This window comes from Amia ocellicauda, chromosome 8 (assembly GCF_036373705.1).
Source record: "Amia ocellicauda isolate fAmiCal2 chromosome 8, fAmiCal2.hap1, whole genome shotgun sequence".
Classification (NCBI taxonomy): domain Eukaryota; kingdom Metazoa; phylum Chordata; class Actinopteri; order Amiiformes; family Amiidae; genus Amia; species Amia ocellicauda.
Genome location: NC_089857.1, coordinates 22,787,632 through 22,811,386, shown reverse-complemented (window position 1 = coordinate 22,811,386; position 23,755 = coordinate 22,787,632). Strand labels below are relative to the sequence as shown.

The window sequence follows — 23,755 nt, the reverse complement described above, 5'->3', positions numbered from 1 at the left end:
AACTTCTGTTATTAAATGTAGTCTGTATACCTGGAGATAGTGTAGACTGGAAAACACTACAGCTACAAGTAAGGTGTGAGAAGCAGTGGACAAGCTGAAATTGAGTGAAAGTTTTGTTTATATGAGATGAATGCAGCACACACACGGTAACTTGTATGTGATTTTCCCACTGCTTGTGCACAGGTAAGTTGAGGCATGTTTTTAAGGAATGTCAATCCTGTTAATTCTACCATTCAAAGAAGACACAAGAGAGAGGATAATACTGTGTGGATCTGTGTCACCAACATTGCTTAGGTTCAGGTCCAATATACAGCGATCAGCCATAACATTATGACCACCTGCCTAATATTGTGTAGGTCTCCCCTTTGCCGCCAAAACAGCCCTGACCCATCGAGGCATGGACCCCACTAGACCTCTGAAGGTGTGCTGTGGTATCTGGCACCAAGACGTTAGAAGATCCTTTAAGTCCTGTAAGTTGCGAGGTGGGGCCTCCATGGATCGGACTTGTTTGTCCAGCACATCCCACAGATGCTCGATTGGTTTGAGATCTGGGGAATTTGGAGGCCAAGTCAACAACCTGAACTTGTGATTCATCAGACCAGACCACCTTCTTCCATTGCTCCGTGGTCCAGTTCTGATGCTCACATGCCCATTGTAGGCGCTTTCGGCAGTGGACAGGGGTCAGCATGGGCACCCTGACTGGTCTGCGTCTACGCAGCCCCATACACAACAAACTGCGATGCACTGTGTGTTCTGATGCCTTTCTATCAGAACCAGCATTAACTTTTTCAGCAATTTGAGCTACAGTAGCTCGTCTGTTGGATCGGACCACACGGGCCAGCCTTCGCTCTCCACATGTATCAATGAGCCTTGGCCGCCCATGACCCTGTCGCCGGTTCACCGCTTTTCCTTCCTTGGACCACTTTTGATAGGTACTGACCACTGCAGACCCAGAACACCCCACAAGAGCTGCAGTTTTGGAGATGCTCTGACCCAGTCATCTAGCCATCACAATTTGGCCCTTGTCAGAGTCGCTCAGATCCTTACGCTTATCCTTATCCAGATCCTTATCCTTTATATATATATATATATATATATAGATAGATCATCTTTTTAGATTTAAATGGCTTATTGAGCAAGTAGGAACTTGATGTAAAACATTTATGACTTGTGTGTGTGTATATATATATACACTATAAAATCAAGGTAAATGCAAGTACAAACTGCCGTCCTAAAAATCCCTAGGCCTGTAGTACATGCATATCTAAAAATCAGACATTACAATTATGTCTATACTGACATTGTTAATAACAATGTAAACTGTTCTAGTTTTTCTGAAACTACAAATGACTTTCACTGCCTGAAGTGCTGCTTTGAGCTGAGTGTTGGAAAATATTTTATGAGGATGAAATTCATATTGCCGTTGCAGCTGAGGTGTTTATTTCAATGTGTAATGTTTGTCATTAATGTGTAGGTCAATCAGAACACTATTTGTGTATTTTTTCTCTTCTAGAGCTGCCTCGATGCCCACAAAAGGCAATATTAGCTTGCCCTTTGTCACCTTAAATGAATTCCCACTGCTTATATATGCCTAAAGGGTCTGTTTTCTGTTGCTGCCACACAAGTAATTTATATTGGTGCAATCAACAAAGAATATTTTGATCGGTTCTCCTCTTTCAGGACAGGGTATGACAGAATGCAGCCCAGTGATATATGACCTTACGCAACTATCTGGTGCCTATTGACTCGATTCTCGGCAGGTGTTTCTCCTTATGTTTCCGTTTCCCTTGCTCGCTGTCTTTTTATAAAGCACAACCTCTGTATTTGCTCTTCAGGAACTCAATTAAAATTAACTCAAGAATGATCGTCGAGTGAACAGGGGCGCCAGCGGACGTGTGAGAAATTAAATTAGAGGGAGATTATATTTCATGCCATGTGTAACATATCTGGGCTTCTAGGGAGACGCGTCCCCTGGTTTGTGAAGTGTATGAACCTACACTCCATGGCACAGTGAGTTTTTTTTGCTAGTTTGTGTATAATTGAAATTGTAATCCTCGCCACAACAGATTATTATTCATAATAAAATAAAAACATCTATTTATTGGCCTGACGATGTTCGTGGTGAGATGCCAGTAACCGCCGCTCAAACCCCCTGCAGGACACATGTGCCACACCAGTCCAGCGGCGACTCTCGCCACGCAAAAACAAAGACGACGCATAATCATGACGTCACAAATATGGTCGGGCTTTTGAGATCTATTTACACACAACCTTTTTTTATTTTAGTTGTATATTTTTTTTTATGTACTCGCTCAGATATCGAATGATGTGGTCAATTTATATATTTGATATATATATGTTTTGGGCCGTCAGCGCGCGAGCTCTTTGCGGTGCACGAGCTCATTGAGCAGTGATGGCATGCGCGTGCACACACAAGCGGCCTCGCGCGCGCGCGCTGGCAAATGACGTTAGTCGGTGCATTCTTAAAACAATATATTTGTTCACTGTCAAATATCATTTCTTTAAACTCTATCAACGATTTAACATTAATCTATTAGAAAATGTGTTATTTATTTATAGAGAAAATAAGTTGTTCACTATGTGTCTGCTTTTTCTTTTAAATTCCACATTAACCCAAATAAAACGGATTCGAGGACGTAAGGATGACGCAATATACCTGTGCTCTTGCATCTATCATTTCTGATAGTTTCATAATTTATTAATTTGTGTCTTTAATCTCAGACACTCTCACTGTACATTTTAACCCTTAAGAACCCAGTGTGACATATATATCAGAAAACAATTAACAAAATGGTTTGACAAAAATGTCCCCCATTTATCAGGCATCTGTATGTGACTTATAGGTTTTCAATGGGTTAATACTCAATCAGAATTGCATTACTGCTTGCGAATGGCTTTGAACAGTTTCTTGGTATCGAGCGGCCCTTTCTAGTGTACGGTGTTGATTGTTTTTGGATGATTTCCACCAAAGGGACAATGAGCTCTGCAGGAACAAGCATGTTGGCAAGGTCGAGGATGGCAAGGTTATGATTAGACTACGCCACCTGCCCCCAAATTCCTCAACACTTTCACACAGTTTACAATCTGTTAACCACAAAATCCTTTACATAGCTATCAACATTTTCAAATGTGTATGTCCCAGTAGTCCACCTGATTAATTCTTGTAGTTTTGCCAGGTCTGGGGACAAGGGGGAGTGGGGGATCATGGGCACTGGAATCAGTCAAATGAGCATGACAGCCTGAATGACAGATTTAAGTACTGGAAGACAAGCACACCAGACCCCCCGTCATACACTTAGCCCAATAACATTTATTGTGTTATTGTGGTGGTATAATACCACAAAGTGCAGATGAGGAATTTGAAAAACAAAATAATATCTGGAAAGGAAAAAGATACAAAAGAACATAAGGAAGTTTACAAGTGAGAGGAGGCCATTCAACCCATCATGCTCGTTTGATGTCCATTAATAACTGAGTGATCCAAGGATCCTATCCAGTCTGATTTTAAATGTTCCCAAACTTTCAGCTTCTACCACATCACCGGGGAGTTTGTTCCAGATTGTGACGCCTCTCTGTGTAAAGAAGTGTCTCCTGTTTTCCATCTTGAATGCCTTGAAGCCCAATTTCCATTTGTGTCCCCGGGTGAGTGTGTCCCTGCTGATCTGGAAAAGCTCCTCTGGTTTGATGTGGTCGATGTTTGATGTTTCATGATATTTAAGACATGGCAGCTCCATTCTTCAAAAGTGTATGTGCTAGATATAGATCATTCTTAAAATGTCCCATTATGGTGCGTAATTAATGATATCATGACCCTTGCCTACGAGGGGAAGAGGACGCTGCGCGCGCGCGCCCGGCGACGCCCTCTGCCTCGGGGCCGCGCACGCAGGCCGCGCGAGTGTCTAGATCGGCGGCGGCAGCGCGGGTCACGTGACGGTGTCTGCTGGCTGAGTGAAGCACGTTAGCAGGTAACCAGCCTCCGGAGACGCACCAAACCCGTCCGAAATATCACTTAAAGGCGGCATTTTGTGTTATATTGTTTAAATATAGTTCGATACACTAGCTAGGGCGCTGGGCAGTGGGGTACGGGGGCTGGCGCCGATGTAATTTGCTACGGACTGGCTCCTGGCTGTGTGGGGATTGGAGAGAGAGCGAGAGTGTGGCCATTTTCTTTATATATTATATATATAAATATATAGTTAAACAAAGCTGCCCTGTGCCTAGCACTAGTATGTGATGTAATGATGTAAATAAATAATGAAATAAACGTGACAAAGGGGCTAGAATACGGGTGCCGGGCGAGTCTGGTTCGGCGACAGCGAAATAATGGACAAAAAGAACAAAAGGGGGCTTATTAGTGTCAGCCTACAGCCCCTCTATTAATCGAGGTAAAACGGGTTGTATTGCTGGGATCAATGGGATGCCGTTTATCTCGGTCGATAGCAAAGCAAAGCAAAGCAAAGCGTGGTCACTGGGAATCTGTAAACATTTTACATCAGCAGAAACAGCCCGGACTAAGATGAGTACCGGCCGGGTAGAATGTGCGGGCTGCCGGGTGGCTCCTTCACGCACTCTCGGTGTGAACCGGAGTGGACCTTACTGGCGACTGCGCTTTGTGTTCGCCCTCTGTCTCTCTCTCCGTGTGTCGAGGTAGTTTGTCTTCAATATGAAATGCGGTTATAATGCTGTGATGTAACTTTCCCTCTGTGTCGGCAGTGAAAGTTGATCATATTTGGTTATTAAGTAGTTGGCGGCTCCCACAGTACCGGCTGCGGCTTGGTTTTGGAGATCTCCGCGGTACCTGTTCACACGGCGTCTGCAGATCCGAGCTGAGCAGTTAGTGTTACGGTTGTGTAGCATGTCTGTGTGCGCCGAGGCCATTTTCTGTGTGTTGTTGCTGTTGAAACAATACAGATACAGTATGGTGAACTGAGAAGTGCTTCTCCCCTAAAAAGGGAGAATAGTGTTTACTGTAATTCAAAACCAAGATGGGGTTGTTCGTGGGGTTCCGAGGGGGGAAACTCAAGCCACGATTTTCCTGTCTTCGGTTTCTTAGCCCCCGTCGACATATTTCACAGGACCATATTGTTCTTGCTTTCATTGATCATAACACGATTCCTGTATAAGGGAACAGTGCATTTCAGTGCAGGATTGTTGCGGCGATTGTTTCTTTAACATAAACAAACGTATTGTGATCAATTCGCAACAATTAAGTGTTTCTTTTTGCACACAAAGCGCAATACAATTTGAGAAATAATGTGTTCCAGCCATCAGCATTTGTTGGTGCTTCATGCAATAAAATGTATGTGATTGAGTGCGTGTTTTCATTTTGTGTGCATTTTGTTGACAGCACGGAAGCATATTTGGAGCTGGCTGGGATTATTTCCTGGGTTATATCGTTGTTTGCTGTATTCCTGTGTGATTGTACTAGATATGGGCACTAGAAGCCTGTTTGCTCTTATTTGTCCGTCAGGAAGGTTTTCTCTCCTCCGTGTAATTTCTCTTCTTGTCCTCTTGTCACTGTACCTCTCACAGAGGGACACAAAGACTTTGAGAGGCATGATCAGTCTTTGGCCATACGTCCCTGTAACTGTTATCTCAGGTTGCTTTCAGATGCATTGCAATTCATCCAGAAATATCCTCCTTATTGCATTAGGAAGATTTTTGTTTTTCTTGTTCAGAATAGCTATATTATGTAGACTTGTTTTGTTGTAACAGTAGCTTACAAAACCAAAACAAGAAACATTATTAAAAATGTTTTATTGATACTTAAGCAGTTTGTGAGCAAGATGTTCATTTATCAGTGCAAATACTGCAATCTCCTTGTGATGGGAGTCATGAGGAATGGATGGAGAGAACCTGGTGTAGTAAGCTTTGGTGAAAAGAAGCTCATTGTTTGAATTGTGGAATCTTTCATGTTAGCCTACTTTGGTTGGATCTCGATTACATGTATCTGGTGTAATTGAATTGTGCTGATTGCTTGTGGAGTATTCTGTCTTGATGGGTATGCAAGGACCTGGAAGCCCCAGGTAGGCATTTGTAGTTCAGAGAATTAGCCTACATGTTGCATTCTCTTACTGTAATCAGTAACTCAATCTTCTCAATAATGTGCCTGTCAATTATTATAATTTGTCCTGTCTTGGGGGGGATCCATAGCGACTCCAGTCCAGAGGAACTATGTGTAAGGCAGTCTCTCACTTCCAGAAATGTAGTGTACTTCTGTCTGGTAGAGATTTAATAAATAGGAAGGAAGTAAATAGTGGGGAGTGTTCGGGACGCACATTTAAAGTGGTGTATGATTCACAGGCTGCTCCGGGGCCACCTTTTTTCTCATTCTTACCAGAGGCTATTCTGTTGTTGCTGTTAATACAAAAGTACATAGAAACTGCAAAAGAGAGTCTTCAGTAGAAAGGCATGGATACCTGATTGATAACCAAATAGAGATGTTGACTATTGTAAAGAGATAGATGATACTCGTATAACTGACTACTCATATAACTGACTACTGGCCATGAGCTCTTTGGGTTGTGGTCTTTGGCAGAGAGAAAAGCAATCCCCGCCTGCAGGGCTGTTCCTAAGGGCTGAGGTTCAAGTGTCAGTACCACATAGACCTAGGTCCATTGCCTGCCGGCTAGTGCAGGGCTGTAACAGTGCCTTCTGTATATTACGGGGCTGTCAGTTTAGCCTGAGTCTTCAGATGATTAGGCTTTGCAAAAATCTATATTCGGTGCTTGCTAACTTTAACCCCAAATAATGCATCTCCACACGCAACTATGTAGCTCTCTCTTTTCCTCCTAAACTGAATGTAATTTAAACTCTAGGAAGATAAACGCAGTAGGGGAAACAGGCTGCTTGGAAGTAATTACAAAAATATTCTTGGAGTTTCTAGTGAGCAGTTAGAGGTTTGAAAATGATGGCTCACTCCCCAAACCAAAATGAGAAAAGAAGGTAAATAACTAAAGGATACTTGACACTCACAGCCCCACTATAGCTTCCATCAGTATTTTTTCTTTCTTTCTAAAGGTATTTTGTATTGGCATGATCTGTAATTGTACCGAGCATAAATGTGCATCTTCTGTTAATTTTTTCCTCATCACCCTAGTCTTACTATTATTGTGATTTTTGTCAATAGTGTCCTGTTTGATTCAGCTCTTATTTTGTACAAGTTAATTGTTCATTCTTTAAGGTTGGAGATGATTGCATGTAGTGTATTGTGCATGTGTCCCATTCTCGTTTCAATCGAAAGTTGCCATTTCGTTTCAACTCCACTTAGTTCAGTTTTCTGTGATGGTCCTTATCTCCTGTGCTTTGTTCTTGCACCTCATCATTTTTCTTTCAGCAACTGGGGTATTTTCTTACCACAGTTATAAGCACGTTTACATACTCTGCTTACTCATTAGGCCTTTTACAGATCGGGGAGTGGTGGGGTTTGTATGGCACTTGTACTATGATGCAAAAGTTTTGGCTCTTTTCGTCAAGTCATAGACGAACACGTATAATACTGTATAGATTTCTGTTATGGCTTTGGCTGAGAGGAGTATTTATTTTAACACTTTCTCGTCATAGAACCTGCCCCCTGCCTCCCCCGTCTCTATCGTTTGCTGGAGTTCATCCAAGGCCCTTATTGAGACCTTGCAGTGAGGATCAACATGAATCAGCAGTCACAGTCTGGCCTGGGGAATCAGAGACCATGTTCTCGCTGTTCAAAGACCGATCTTCTCAGGTTCGGTCCTCAAATCAGCCCCTGATACCATCTGCCTTTTTTAGTCCTTTTCATCTCCTCTTGCCGACTACATTGTGAAATCCCTGAACCTGTGTGTGTGTGTGTGGGTGGGTGCTTACTGCGTAACGCAATACCTTCCAGCACTGGGATTATCCTGGCTGCCAGTCACTAGATGCTGTCTAGTGCCGAATCTGGCAATTTGCAGATGATAGTTGAACAAACACATCGTGTTTAAATTGGAGTCCTACCAGAGCACTGTGCAACCTTCATGACTCTCTCAGACAGTTGCTGTCACAGTGACATTCATAGACTTAGATGTGTTGTCCTGAGATTATATAATTTTGTTTATAATTTTTGTTTAAATGGTAAAAACAGTAACTAACTCAACTTGCCCAAGCTTCTAGCCTGGCTTCAGTGAACTGCTCTTTTGGTGGCAGTATAAATTGGCTTTACTAGGATGGGTGTGGGATGGGATGGTACTAGTAAAGAGTGCAGTGAAATTGGTGGTGTTCAGAGACTGGATTCAAATAAATTGCCACTCCACGAATGTCTAAGCATTAGAGAGTTGAGCCTAACCCTGCCCTTAAACCTAAAGTTAAGGGTTGTTGATTAACACGCTCTAGTACTCTAGCTGTGTTGTATAATTTTATAAATTATCGTGATTTAGCTGTACACTTATTCCGTCCCCCCCACCACCAGCCATGTTCTCCCCCATCTCTCGCTCTCTCCATCACTTTCATATTTCCTCTCTTGTTCTGTCACACTCTCCTCTTGTTTGTTTTTCATCTCTCCCCTATGTCTGTCTCTTCCTCTCTCACAGTCTCTGCTGGTGTGTGGCTTTTTAGTTTTTCTCACCCTCGCGGGTTGGAGGGGGAGCTCGGGGAATGTATTTGTACACTTGCAGCCTGGAGAGCAAGAGAGAGAGAGCACAAGAAAGTGTTTCATCAAAGATCTCCCTTCTCTGAGCGCTCCCGTGTCTATCCTTCAGCGGCAAGAGACAGAGAGGTATGAGAGAATAATACAAAGCCCAGAGGTGCTCTGTGGATCGCTCCTAGCTCTTTCTTCTACTCCCTCCTTCTACTCCACTGCTTCCTGTCTTCTTCTGAGGCTGATGTCACCCCTTTAGTATGAGATCACCAGAACTTTTTTAAGAGGGTGGTGGCAGGGGTGGGAGACAGGGAAGTGGAGAGTGTGTCTGGGAAAGCAACACTTCAGGAGGAAGAGAATAGCAGTGTGTGGGGCGGGGGGCAGAGCTGCATTGATTTCACCATCCTATCTTTCATCCTTCCCTCCCTTCCTTGTTGTCCTCTATTTATCTTCCTCATCTCTCTGTTTGTGAATGGCCGTGGGGTGGAAAGGAACCTTCCTTCTTGCTATAGAGACCGAGAGTGAGTGAGGCAATCGATCTCGAGGGGGGTTGGAGGAGGAAGGCAGGAAGACATAACCAGTGAGATTCCCCCGTGCTCTGATGCTGTAGTTGTACAGCGTACTGTGCTGCAGTGGGCAGGCATGTGTGTGCTGGGTGTTAGTGTCCAGATTTTTGTTGACACTTTGCACTGTTTCTGACTCTTTATGAGAGAGAGAGAGAGAGAGAGAGAGACACTTTTGATACACTATTGTATAAGTATACTTCAATTTCAGCTTATGGACTGACAAGGAGATGGAGAAAACATATTGGAGAAAATTAAAATTATTTTTCAAGGGAAATAAAATGATTTTGGAAGCAGAGAGAGTCCCTTCCTGAACAGGCTAACAGTGTGTTGTAAAGACTTGTGAACTTAGTGTAAGGACCTGGGCTGAGGAGCACATTAACAGTACTGGGTATCATCAACTTTGTCATTGCTTTTGAATAGTCTTGGAAGGTCCTACTATTACCAACCTGCTCCACACGGAAGAAAAAAAACAACAACAACACAGTTCCTTTGTTTTGTTTTAAAATGCTGTGTCACGTTTCCTTGTCTAAATTGCAGCCTTGAATGATTTACAAATATGCAAACCTCAGGGTGCTGGGCAGAGCATTCCACTTGGAGTCGCTGTGTTGTTCAGGCATTTGTTTCTGGGGAATCGCCTGTTCGGGCTAGTGTCGTGTGGGTGATGGGCAGACGCTGGTACTATTACTGCTGTCCTCATTGTGAGGGTCTGGGTGACATGGTGGTTTTCATCACAAAGCCAGAGACCTTGAATTCCACAGTGTGTTTAATCAGTCCATCGCAAGCAAGCATTGCAAGAGTAAATGTTTGGGATTTAAAAAAAAGTCTGTTTAGGTTTATTTCTATGTATATGTCCTTGAAGGTATACAGCAACTGAAAATATATGTTTTTTTGGCATATCATTATTTGCCAATGGTTTTGCATGTTCTTTATCCTTTCAGTGCAATCACTTTTATGATCAGTGTTTTGTGCACCTGTAGTTTTCTGTGTGTATGCTGAGTGCAATTAGGAACCATTGTTTTTAAACAGGAGAGGCTGCAATTCTGGATCAAAATATGATTTTCTGAAAGATCAGCAGCTTTGGGGGAGGAGGGGGAGGGGGTTATATAAACAGTTTTTCTTGCTTTCATGCCTAATTATGTATTTGAGAACCATAAAACAATTATTTTAGGTTTTCATATTCTTATCGTTAGGTATTTCTCTCAAAAGCTCTTGAGCCTAATTGAGAACGATAAGTGTAATTGAAGAGAAGGGATAACAGTCACTGTGCACCGGCATTATAGACTATATCATTATTGTCGCAGCCTTTTGGAAAACAAGTAATTGAATTCAGATGTCTTAGAAGTGTAATGCTCTGTTCAGAAAGCAGTTTGGTAAAAAAGGCCCATGTTAATAAGCAGAGGGATTCATCGCTCCAGACACTTCAGCCAAGCATGGAGAAGGTGAGGGCTGTTGTCTGTAAAGCCCTCAGTCTGTGGGATGGGAAGGGGCTGTGACAGTCAGTTCATGGTGTTGCCTGCGATGTAAGGAAGATTCACATGCACTGGCAGTTGGCTGTCAGTGTGATTAAGTACAGAATCCATAAGAGTAGTCTTAGCATTTGGTTAACCTCTTAAAAAATGATCGTAGTTAAAGTGTGTGTAGATCCTTGTTGGCATTTGAGGAGTGAAGTGGTGCTCTCTCCTTATGTTTTATTTGTGTGCTTATTCGTATTTAAACAGTAGTCTTTAATAATGGCAACCCTCTTGTATGTATTGCAAGTCACATTTTAAAAGGTACTCATTAGACATTCTCAGAGTGTATTAAATGTACCAGTTTAAAACTAAATCATTACAGTATTTAGTAAAAAAAAAAAAATCCTTAGGGGGTAAAGGAAGTGCATTATTCATAAGTCTTAATTTAATTGAATTCCCTGTAACACATTAAACACTATGCTATTCTTAATGGTGTGCCTGCTGTTTTAATGTGCTGTTTGTTTAGGAAATCTACCAGCTTTGAATGGTAGTTCACACCCCTGAGTCCCCCTTTCTAGTGAAGCCCTGTGCCCAGGGCCAGGGACACACTTTCTCTTTGTCTGTCTTTTTGTCGATCTCTGTCAGAGAAAGGGGAGGGGGAATGCGTGCCTGTCACCTATTTGCTCTATTTATGTAACCATGAGAAGTCTGTTATACAGTGAAGGGTAACATTAGTCACCACATGGCAGCCAGAGTGGAAGTCTGATTGACAGGGAGGTCTTGGCATGGCTGGGAAACCCTGCCAGTGTACTCTAAGGCAAGCTTATATAACGACATAAGCACATAGGAAAAGGTTACCGATCCAGCCTGCTTATTTGGCTGCTCGGTGCTTTACTGAGCTGAACCCAGAACTCCTCTTGCTGTGTCTTGAAGGACTCCCAACATTTCCCACCAGAACGTTGTTGCAATGTTCAGATCGGACTTTCGAGGATGGGCCACGTGCTTTTGGATGGGAACAAATGATTTATCACCTACTTACAGTTGGTTACCAAATGGACCTAGAAAACAATGTTAATTATTAAAGCTTGTGGAGGAGCAGCGTGTGCTTGTCCTCTGCTTTGGGATCAGTAAGGGGCTTGTGAACGTGCCCTGGATGGGGTGGACAATGCGGGGGTGTGCTGTTTGACAGCTCTGGGGGGGTCCTGCCCCAGACTGCCCTCCACTCGAGGCTCTACAGATGCTCCTGGTGGACCACGTGGTATATGTAGTGTGCTCGTACTTGCTGTACTGATTGAATACTTGCCACCCTCTCCCAGTGTCCGCTGAAGGGAGTTGGGCTTTGTGCTCCAGAGGCCGGGCTGGAAGCTGGGAGCCTCAGTGCTGCTTGTTGGTGGTCTGCTCTCCTCTTGGCCTCATTGATTCCCGATGCGGATCTCGCAGAGCAGCGGAAAGAGGCTATAAATTACAGCGCTGGCAGAGGGGATAGCAGGGTATACCAGTGCTCGATAAAATGTTGCCTGCACCAGGGACAGCCCTGTGTGTGGTTAAGTGCCTGTCTGTATCTCTGGGTACATGTTTACTGTATATATGTGGTGTGTGTATGTGTATATATATATATATGTGTATATATATATAAATATATATGCATGAGTAGACCTGTGACACTCCCGGGGTGTTGTGGATTGTAAGACGATACGGTGGATTTCTCATCAGAGACCTATATTAAGCCAATAGATAGCAGGTGATATCCTTACACTGCCGGGCTTCAGGACATGCAGAGTGTGCCTGCAAGACTGGCTGCTCTTGTGCAACGTGAAGCCTGTTGAGCAATGTCAGGAGTCTGGGGTATGGCCCTGCATAATCACTGCCCAACAGCATGATTGCGAACGACTGTTATTCAGCACTGACCGTTACAAATAAAGTGGTGGCTCATTTCGTGTCCTGCGGGCTCCTGTCAGGTCACTTCTTTGTATCAGTGTTCGTTCTCTGCCAATCTTGGTGGCGTCTTTGCCTTGATAGTTATGTGACATGCTGATGGCTGCCCAGCTGTAGAAAGCCTTCACAAAGCCATGCCAGAGGGACAGTGCCGGGGAAGTGATTAATTCTCAAAAATGATTCCCCCGTTGACTACTTCGGCATGGAATGACACTAATTTGATTGCCTTGCACAGCTGCCTAGCATGACAAATAGACACATTACACTGAAGAAACAACATAATGTGTCCAATAACACATGTGTAAGCTTACTAAAACGGTAGGTGGTATCAGCTTTCCCCAATTAATTGCTCAAGTTCCTGGAATAAGTTCAGTAGCTGGAGTGATGCAATAACTAGTAAATGTTACTGGGTGATACCTGTATTTGATTACTTTCCCTGAGTTGACTGTGGTCCAGTGTTTGGTGAGGGTCTCCTTTTAACTTAGTTCTGTGTCTTATCCCCACATTGAGGTTTCCCAAGTGGAATTAAACATTGTTTTGATTATCTCACCCTCATTTATATCAATCTAATTGTTTTCCGTTTGACCTTATTTTCACCCCACTTAGTCGCTTTATGAACAGCCTGTATATCAATTTTGACACTTTCCTAAACAATGTGGTTCTCTAAATTGTTGTGGCAACAGCTGGGTGTTTGGTATCTGTTCCATCTCGAGCATTTGTTTTTGTAAACATTTCAAATTAAAATGAGACTCTGAATAAAACAAGATTTATACACAAACAAAGACACAGACTACTGCCAAATTATTTAGTAAACTTACAAGAAATTGCTTTGAAAACTTATTTTCTTTAGTGTCCAGGGCTTCATTACTGCTCCTCAATGTAGCTGAACCCTTTGGTCTCTAAGTTTAGAAGATGTTCTTGTTGTATACCAATCAGATACCGCTATTGCAGTTTTTCCTGTGTGGGCACTGGCTTTTCTCATTTTTAGATTGGGCTCTTAATCTACTGGTTTCAAAGTTATACAAAAAAATCATATAATTACACAAACATCCCTTTGATGTGTGTGTGTATATATATATATATATATATATATTTGTGTAACCCACAGAATGTCAGTGTCAATACTTCTGACTTATTTCCAAGTGGATAAAAGTTGAGTCCTATGTGTGGTTTGAATTGCTTGCACTGGGGTGAATAGCTGTGCCTACTGACACTTTCCTCCATTGTTTATGGGCATATCTTGTGTATGCTCTTTCAGAATAATTACAAGCTAAATAAAATGCATGTAGGCCCTTATACTCCTTCATGTGCATATGAGGCATTAATTCTTTATCCTGCATTGTTGGTCCCCAGCCCTGGTCCTGGAGCCCTGTGATTGTGCAGATTCTAATCGGTTTCATTAATCTGTGCAGTATGCCTGTTTAATAAATGACTCTTTGGATGCAAAAACCAATCAGTCAGGCAATCCCACTTACATATTTTATCATTTATAAAATGCTTTTTATTGCTTATTTAAAATGTATATTTTTACAGCTCAGTTTACATTAGTCCGTGTATGTTCTGGTTGTATTCCTTCTGAAGACCCGAGAGAAACTGTGTTGAAGGGAATCAGGCTGATTTCCCCCTGGCTCTGTGCAGGCCTGGTTTCAGTGCAGCAGTGTGCGGTTCTCTGTGGGGGAGGAGGAGGAGGAGGAGGTGGGGGTGTGAGGAGGTAGGAGGAGTTGCCTGCTCACAGTGCTGCCTGTGTGCTCCATGCTGTAAGTTTCCAGCAGCTGCCTGTGATAGAGGAGCCTGCTCGTGTAAACCCCCCTATCTTTCTCTCTCTCCCCTGTTCACAGTACACGGGCCCTGAGCTGTTCGGACATTTACTTCATCAGTAAATGTGGAAACAGACAGGATCAAACATATTTGTCCTTAATGTGCACATGTATTTATTTTCCCCTCTCTCTCTTCTGAGTAAAAAATAGCTGTGAGCACATCATGCCTTCTGTGTATAAATTGAATAGCCCAGAAAGGTAGTGGTGGAGAGCGGCAGGAGTGGGGTAGATGTTGGAATGAAGTCGGTTTCATTTCCAGAGATGACAGAGCTTGCAGGTCTGGTGGGGTTGTGTGGCCTCGGTGGGTGCTGCTCCCTGTTGGCCTAGGGGCGAGGGGGAGCCTGCCGATCATGGTCGTGCCTGGGATGGGTGGGCTGCGGGGGTCTGAGCGCAGACAGCGACTCTGCTGTGCCGTGCAATGACTTCGTAAGTGCCCGAGGAAATCTCTTGAGATTACCAGAGGACCATGCTCCATCTCTCCCACACTGCATGGGGCGTGGAGCACAGGGGTACGCTATATATTAGCACAGTAGAAAGATGGGACATACAGTGAAGGAGCCCTCACTCTGAGATAGCCATGGTGTGTGTTGTCTGTTGTTAAGAGAGAGGGAGGGAGGGGACATCTTTCTGCCTGTTACCATTACGGCAGACATACGCAGGAGCATGCTTTGCCTGTTTGTTTTGGTCTGCTTTGGTCTGGTCTCCCTTGCTCTGTGTGTGTGAATGTTTTGTAGTAAGCACCGTTCGGTGAGACAATTGAAATGAATTGAAGAAAAGATTTCTGTTTTTATGAAAGTCTAGGGGCTTGCAGACCGAGGCACTCTGAATGTGAAAAAGATTGTTTTCCTCCATTTATGACATTGGTCCCTTGGAGGCTCTGGAACTTGTAATTTTTCCAGCCCTGTCTATGAGACAAAAGGGAATCTTCTCATTTTACAGTTGCATTTATGATTCAATAAGCTGTGAAGAATTTACCTTTGCCAGTAGTTGGTTGTCCTTACCAGATAGCTCGTAACTTGTCTACTCCATTCTTCCTGTCGTGCCCTATTGTGACATCGGGACTGATGACAGGACATTGGTAGCACTTTGAGATGGCTCCAATAAATGCAAAATATATGCTTGGTTAAATTTGCTAACCATGCTCCTTCTCTTGTTTTGTCCCTTTACAGATTTTCTATTTTGTACATACATTGTTTTGTATATACTGTATATGATGACTTCGATAGGCAGCGAGAGGGCCCGGGGGAATCGGGACAAAGCGCCGCCTGCAACCACACAGACACAGCCCCAGAAACAAGTACAGGTTAGTGCACAGACACAACCTGTGAAACGGCTATGGGCGAGTGGACAGACATGCAGACATTGTCCATTGTCCAACAGCAGTTACTCTAAAAAGTGCACCAGTGAAGGGCACATGAAAATAAACTAAGATTAAATTAATTCAGTAAGTGTCTGAGTGTGGTATAGAGGGTTCGTGCTGCGGATTCTCACAGCTATCCTGGGTGTGTGAAATTGACTTTGTGCGTTTCTTTTTCTATTTTCCTCTGCAGGCTACAGCCGAACAGATCCGACTTGCTCAGATGATTTATGACAAGAATGATGCAGACTTTGAGGACAAAGTGAAACAGGTGATGGTCTCTAGCCTTACTGTGACTTCCTGTGAAATAAGAGCAGGGAAAAAAAGCAAAATCTGATGGAAAAATTAGTCCTATACTTCCTCCCTGCTACCCTATTTTGCTGCCTGACATGAGTGTGGCACACTTAATAAACAACCGACAGGCGGGCAGGGGAAGCTTGGTCCAGCAGGTGTTAAGGACAGTCTGCTCTCACTCAGTTTGTGATGCAATTTGAATGGAATGTTTTTTTTCCATAACATTTTGAAAAGATGAATAACATTAGGTTATTTTGTAGATTCCTATTCACAGAACACACCTGCACACCTGGAAGATACCAAGTGTTGTGGGAGAGCGGGCAATGATACTGAAATAACTTTTAAGTGTATTAAGAAAAGAAAAAAAAACTGAGCGTATCAGCTGATGGGTGGTGTTGGTATCTCTGCAGCTCATGGAGGTGACTGGAAAGAACCAGGACGAATGCATTGTGGCGCTACACGACTGCAATGAGGACGTCAACAGGGCGATCAACATCCTGCTGGAGGGCAGCTCAGATACGGTGAGACGGGGGGTGCACAGCTGCAGTGGAGAAGTGACACTTGCACCATTACACTGACACGCGTGTACTCGTTACATAGCATCCCCAGCGTGCACAGAAACTGTCATCTGCCTGTATTGTAGCGGTGTTAAAAAAAAATAAAAATCTAATGCCATTAGGTGCTCTGATCGATAAAGCTGCTGATTTCCCCAGGTAGAGAGGAAGGTTTTCTGTGGAGCTGAAGTCACAGAGTCCCTCCAGTCACTGAAGTGCCCTGAGCCCTAGAGCACTCTTCACATGTTGCTACTTTATCAGCTGTTACATCTCTACTACGTATTTCTGTTCCACATCTCATGAACTGTTTCACACAGTGCTCCAGAAGAGCAGGGAGCAGGGTCCTTGATCCAAGTACCTGGAACTCTGTGGGCATATGGGTCTGAACAGTCTTGCATGACACCTGGAAGTCTGGAGACAGGCCCAGTCCCAGATCTGTTGCCTTTTCATCCTATGTTTCATGATTTGTCCTTTAAGCATGTTCAGTGCAATGTCAGATTAGCAAATGTGGGGTTTTGTGTTGGCCAACTGGAGTTAACATTAGATTACCCCCCCCCTCTCTCTTCCTGTCTGTGTGTCTCAGACCTCCTGGGAGACGGTGGGAAAGAAGCGCAGTCTGGGCAAAGAGGGATCAGAGAACAAGGAGAACAGAGAGAAGCGCGGCGAGCGGGAGCCCAGCCGGGGCCGTGGGGGGGCCAGCAGGAGGGGCCGAGGGGCCAGCCGCAGCATAGAGTGTGGGTGTCTTGCCGAGGGTGCCAGGAGAAGCAAGGGAGGGGACGGTGTGGGACAGCGCTGTTTATATAGAGTGTTTGTGTGCTGGGAGAGAATAGCGTCTATCTAATGTTCAGTGTGTGAGTGTTGGGAAATAGATCTGTGTACAAGAGTGTGTGTTGGTGTGCTATGAAAGAATGGGTGTCTTAGTTTGTACCGAATAGTGTCTGCAGTGTGTGGTAGGAGAGAATGGTGTATATACAGAGAGTGTGAGAGCTTTGTGTACACTGATGGAGAATATAGACTGTACGTGTGTGAAATTGCAGAACACCTGATAGCTGGTAACTCCTGGAGCTCCTGTGCATAGTGGTTGTGTTTTCTCCCCCTGATTAATCATCTCACAGCGCAGTACTGACTGTGACGCTGTCTGTGTTTTTCAGTCCGGTCTGAGGAGAACGGGGTGGACCTGGGCCCAGGGGAGCGAGCCTTGGACCGAGGCCGGAGGGGAAGAGGCAGAGGTGAGTGCTGCCCTGTCGGTATTTGTCCTCCTATAACGTATCTTTCCATTTGTTCCCGATGTCTAGGAGGGCTAATGATGGCTTGATGGCACTGGGTCCTCTGGTTTCAATGTCTTACACTTTGAAGTCTCAAGACCAAGTGTGTGTGTGTGTGTATTCCTTTATTTATAATAAATTCACACTCACAGAAGTTTGGAGGTGATGTTCCAGGCACTGTCTGTTCTACGGTTGTATGCATATGTATAGAGTCGGTGTCAGTGAAGACATTTCTGTACACTAGGTGTAGATGTACAGTGACATGTGCACGGCAGGTGAAAGTCCTCAACATGAGCCGCAAACAGCAGAGCCGCTCACGGCCTGTGCAGGAGACGAGTGTGACACGAGTCAGGCATGGAGCAGCAGGGGAAACCCCCAGGGAAATGCACATGCTGTTTACTTCTACTTTGCCGTTTTGCAAAGCTGCACAAGCACCTGTTAGCGACCCCTGTGCTGGACAGCTCAGCCTGGTGTCCACTGAGTGACACGTTGGGGCCTGAGCTACCCCACCCCCCATCTCCCTGGGATTGGCACAGCTGCCTCTGCCAGCCCCTGGGCTGGGCCCTCACAATGTGGCCGTAGTGATCAGTGTGGGGGGAGGGGATCGGGTGGGGTGCAGGGGGCAGTGGTGTTTGAGGAATGTTCTATTTGTGGCACAAACCAATTACCAGGAGCCCTCTCAGAATGTGAGGAATGCACCGCGTTAGGCAGTTGCTCCCGGGCTGCGGTGGAGGGGATGCGGCAAGGAAGGCTGTCCCTCAGGCAGGCCAAGGAAACGTGTGTACACATGCGTGTACGCCATCTCCTGCGTGCTGGTGGTGTGTTTGTGGTGTCCCTGTGTGTGTAAGTGAAGGTATGTTTGCAAGTCTGCGAGTGTATGCGCTCACAAACGAGGAAGGGAAGGTAACTTGAGCTCTTTATTTTCTAAGTCAAGGCTGCTCTCCGAGGGGATTGTTTGGAGTAAAGACAGCACAGCCCTGATTCAGTGCCCAGCCGGTTTGGCCAGGGCCATGCTTGTTGGCTCCCTCCCTCAGCACTGTTGACTGAGGCCCCGATCTGGTGTTCTTCACATAGTGCAATGCCTAGGACCCAGTCACATTTCTCTGACTGCTGCCACTGCTGCAGACTCGACTGAGACATGCTGATGTTGACAGGGTGCTCCAGCAATCGCTTCATGCTAGCAGTATAAATATCAGCCTTCAGAAAGACCATCTGCAGACTTCAAACAGATGGAAGTGTAAATAAGGCCATCTTGGCTGATAGATCCCTGATGCGTCTCTTACTTGAGCAGCAGAGAGACTGGTACACAGTCTACACATATCAGTCCAGGAGGCGCCCATATTGCATTTTCCCTTGAACATGCAAGTTCTGCCAGTTTCCCCAATAGGATGTTATAAGATGGAGTATCTGGGTGCATCCTGTTTGTACATGCTGTCAAACATTTTTCATCTATTTTATAGTCTCTGTGCATGGCTCATTTAAACTGGAGGGAAACAAATGACAGAATGCCTCCATATTGCAGCAGTGCCAATGAGGAAATGGCTTTGTAAAAAAAAAAAAAAAAACTGGCACATTCTCCAAAGGGATTGTCTTTCAGGTTAGTCAGCCTAGTTTGGGAATGTTTAACATTATCTACCTCTCTCCAACATGGTTATTTTATGGAATAAAATTACAGGCAGAGGGCAACTGCAGTCAATTCAGGTACAAAGTGCTTTATTGGCATGACGAGTACAAGTCTTGCACCTGACTTCTGCCTTCCCAAACATCAGTGTTAAGCAACTAAACCACTTTTGCAGCGTTTGTTGCTTTCCATCCTTCCTCCTCCCTGTGCATATTGTAAGATGTCCATATGAATGGGATTTTATGGTGAAGACCTGTACATCTACCACCATGCCCTCTGCCACATAGCTTGGAGTGTCAGTGTAACACAGTGGCATAAAGCCCTGACCTTAATCCCCTAGAACACTTCTGGGATTAACTGGATCAACAAATCTGGCTTGAGAGACTGACTTCTCTCTCTCTGCAGTGGCAGGAAAGGGCACAATACTGAACCATCCGAAGGATTGAAGCCATTTGTAAGGCCATGGGTGAGCCTTAACCTTGTTCCATACATTCTGACTAGCTGTCTAGTGGTATGGGTCTGTTGTCCCAATACATTTGGTGGTAGTTTATTTTCCTCTGCCTTCAGTTTATGCACATCTGCTCATTTTGTGTTGTGTACACACAAGGGGGTATTTAATTCTCAGCAAAAGCAGAGAATGCCCAATGACAGTGTGCGGTTGTGAATTGATAACTTTCTAATGTGAATCCTGTGAAAATAATTGCACAGCAGCTTAATCTCCAGCTTTGATTTGAGCTAAGCAGCCTACGTTCCCTTCTTCAGATTTACAAATTATAGGCCCCTTTCGCTTTTCCTCTGTGTGCACTTCCTGCTGGAGGTTGTAGAGGCTCACAGCTGTGTGGGGGTGGGGGTGGCTGTAGTTCCGGAACACCATGTAGTGGAGGGGGAAGGGGAATGGGAGCGAATGGGAGGAGGCCTCTGGTTTACCTCCACCAGGGTTCAGCCAAGCGTGGCTGTAGATTCTGTGGTTCACCAGGAGAAACTACTCTGATGTGGGGATGCAAGTGTGGCTTTTGATTATTCCAGGCTTAATAAAATGTGGGATTAGTGGTGGGGGTGGGCGGAAGGATTTGAGCTTAAGATGAGAGAATGCAGAAAGCCCTGAATTTGGGGTTCGGATAAGACCTGAGGGTTAAAAGATAAAAAGCAAGATCTGACACTAAACACGACATGCTGGTTGTAACTGGAAACCACCCTGGCTGTGCTGCCCTTGCTGAGCCTCCAGTCAGCAGCAGAGGTCCACTAACACTGTGCCATCTGCTGTTTGTGTCAGAAATTACCCTGGAGTCGCATACGCTTGACCATTGTTGCCGATTTATCCTTGATGGAATTGGTTGAGGGTTCAATACAGGACATTGTATGTGGGCATTGTCCCGGTTGGTGCTCTATGTGCCAACATGAGCCATCCCTGCATCCTGCCACAAGCATCCTGCTCCCATTGCACAGTGAGTGAGCTTTGAGGTTGTTCGTTTGAACTGACCACACCTGTACTCATTCTCAGTCTTGTGTAGTCTAAGATCAGGTCTTAAATCAGACTGCTCGTGTTTTCCCATAATGCCACTGTCACGTGCTGCTATACATCATTTAAAACTACTGCAAATGGCACGGAAAAAGGGACTGTGAACCCAGGGTGGAACTGACAGCAACTGAGAGCCAGTGTTTTCTGTAGGATACACATGGGGGTGTGGGTAAAAATAGACCTAATTGAAGGCATAGGTCATGCATCTGCCAAGCCTTTTGTTACAATGCAGCATTAGTGCTGTGAGAACTACAGAGGGGCTCCCCCTGGTGCTGAGAGGGGGAGGAACAGACACTTGACAGAGGTAGCACAGCCAGAGAGGTCGGACATAGACTCACGCTGGTGTTGTTGTTGCTGTCAGGGTCTGGGGGCCGTGGACGAGGCAGGGCTGCAGGAGCCAGCAGGTTTTCAGCGCAGGGAATGGGGTGAGTCCTGCAGTTTCTGTCTCTCTTCAATCTTTTTGCTCTTGTTCACTTGCTGTAACGTGAAGAATGTATCATAGTGCATTGAGGAATGCAGTAATACACAGGCAGTGATCACCTGTTGGTAGATGGAGACTGCGCCTATCTGAGAAATTAATTGAGAGTGTAGGGGCATCAGAGCTAAGAGTTTAGATTGATTTGTTCTTTAAGGATAGTTCTTCACTGTTTATGCTTTCTCAAATTGTTTGTCTCTTTCTGCCTGTCACTTTTTACGTCAGTCTGTCAGACTTTCTCTCTCTCGATCTCTAGCTCTCGCTCCCTTTCCACCTCGGTCTTACTCTGTGCATCTTACTCTGCAGGACTTTTAACCCGGCAGACTACACCGAATCCTCGGGATCAGGTGCTGGTGGCTCCAGGACAGATGCATGGGAGTCTGGCGGTAATGATGCCGATGATGGGACAGGTCAGATCCTGTGGACTGACTGGTGGGGCCGTTTAGGATGGGGTTGGCGTGGTCTCTCTCTTGGAGAGAGTGGGTCGTGGGATGTGGGATGTGGCTGTTGGCTATATTAGTGGGGCTCTTTCCTGAATCGGTTTCACTAACAGCTGTGTCCAGGTCTGGTCTTTTAGGCACTGAAGGCTGGACAGGTGTACATCTCCACATATCATCTCCAGCTATCATTTCCTCACTTTTTTTAATTTATTTTTTATTTTGTCTGAAGTCATTGATATAAAGGTTCCAATAAGATGTAGTAGACTCCCACATGTCATCCATCACAAGCACTGAAATGCTCTTCAGAGTTATGCTTTGAGATGTTTGCTTTTCTCTTCAGAAATTAACTACTTGACTGGAGATTTCAGGCCTGCAAACAATATAGCAATAGACAAGATTGTAGTTTATTTTTTAAACCAGTGATTTCATCATACACATCTTTTGGTTTCTCTGTTCATTGTTGTCGGTTTATTTGTGATGTGGTTCTGGAACATGTGATGGCCATGTTTCTGTGGAGAAATGGCAGGATGAGTCAAATGCTTCTATTTCAAACCGTGAAGGCATTTGGTCATTTAAGGAATATTCAATGTGCATCATTCTGCATGCCTGCCTGTATTTCTCACATGTTCTGTCCCATCTTAGTGCTTCTTCTGACTGCTGTCACAGTCTCTCCCCTCTCTTCTCTCCTTATCTTTCTCTGTGTTGCTGCCCTCCCCAGGAGCATGGAGAAACTCTATGGACGACTGGACTGCAGATGACTGGAATGAAGACGTGAGTTATTAACCAGGAGTGGGGAAAAAATAAAATGAAAACAAGCTGTGGGACATCAAGATACAGCTGACTCCTTTAGAGCTAGTAGTTTTTAAGCTTTCTACACAGGTGTGGTCTCTCCTTTCTGAACTTGTATACAATACTTTTTGTGGAGCTTCTCCTGTTAGGATTTGTGTGTCATGCATCTTCTTGGAGCAGGATTCTGTGGTCTGGCGATGACATTTTGTGTTTGTCTGCTGCAGCTGTCTGAGACCAAAGTCTTCACGGCTTCCTCTGTCCCTGCCACAGAGAACCACATCACTCCTGGGCAGAGGTAAGGACTGGCCACTGCCCTCCCCACTCCTCGCAACTACTTCCAAAAGCTTCCTTTTTGCGTAAGGAAGTGCGGAAATTCGCTTTAGAACAAAACGCGCGGTGAAAGCATTTCCGATGCTGGGATTTGTTTTCATTACCTGTTTTTTAGTTCAGCCACAACACTAGGCTTAAGACTGGGTTGTGTGCATCTTCGTCGTGGTCCACACACTGTTACAGGTCAGAGTTATAGTCTGATAAAATATTATTGATTGATATAGTGAGTATTCATATATTTTTTTCTCTTCAATTAAGGACAAATTTGGTCCTAGAAGGCTGAAGGGAATACAGACATTTATTCCATTGATTTCTCTATATTGTTTAATTTACCAATTAACCAGCCTGTGTGATCAGGTCTAAGCATTTCCAAGTCTTTATAAAGGTGATTTTATGGTTGAAATGGAGCTCTGCAACACAATCCTGGTCTAAGGACTATTGCAAGGCATGTGGCCCTGCTGGAGCTCGAGCCTGGGCTGTGATATGTTGTTGTCTTCCAGCATCGACCTGGTGGCGCTGCTTCAGAAGCCGGCACCCAGCAGTGTGGGGGGGGAGCTCGGCTGTCTGGAGCCGTCGTCCCCGCAGAGCCTGGGCCAGAGTCTGGTGTTCACCAACTCGCACCACTCCACCGTCACCCTGCCCCCCGGGACCACCAGCACCACCACCGCCAACAGCTACCCGCACCATGGCCTGGTGAGACGTGACTGCAGGCACGCATGCACACAGGAATACAC

At 44.8% G+C, this 23,755-nt stretch overlaps 1 protein-coding gene across 6 annotated transcripts in view; it reads left to right on the top strand.

Moving 5' to 3' along the window:
* Window positions 1-3,919: 3,919 nt before the first annotated feature.
* ubap2a (ubiquitin associated protein 2a) overlaps window positions 3,920-23,755 on the top strand; it is a 31,804-nt gene continuing 11,968 nt past the window's right edge. For 4 of the 6 annotated variants that reach the window (XM_066710713.1, XM_066710710.1, XM_066710712.1 and 1 more), the window contains exons 1-11: window positions 3,920-3,986; window positions 15,547-15,680; window positions 15,928-16,005; window positions 16,439-16,549; window positions 17,166-17,316; window positions 17,734-17,811; window positions 21,349-21,412; window positions 21,769-21,872; window positions 22,621-22,673; window positions 22,916-22,986; window positions 23,522-23,714. In XM_066710713.1, the coding sequence (XP_066566810.1) occupies window positions 15,588-15,680; window positions 15,928-16,005; window positions 16,439-16,549; window positions 17,166-17,316; window positions 17,734-17,811; window positions 21,349-21,412; window positions 21,769-21,872; window positions 22,621-22,673; window positions 22,916-22,986; window positions 23,522-23,714 (996 nt within the window). In that variant the 5' untranslated portion in view covers window positions 3,920-3,986; window positions 15,547-15,587. The remainder of the gene's footprint in view (window positions 3,987-15,546; window positions 15,681-15,927; window positions 16,006-16,438; window positions 16,550-17,165; window positions 17,317-17,733; window positions 17,812-21,348; window positions 21,413-21,768; window positions 21,873-22,620; window positions 22,674-22,915; window positions 22,987-23,521; window positions 23,715-23,755) is intronic. The other 2 variants (XM_066710711.1, XM_066710714.1) reach the window with 2 other exon arrangements.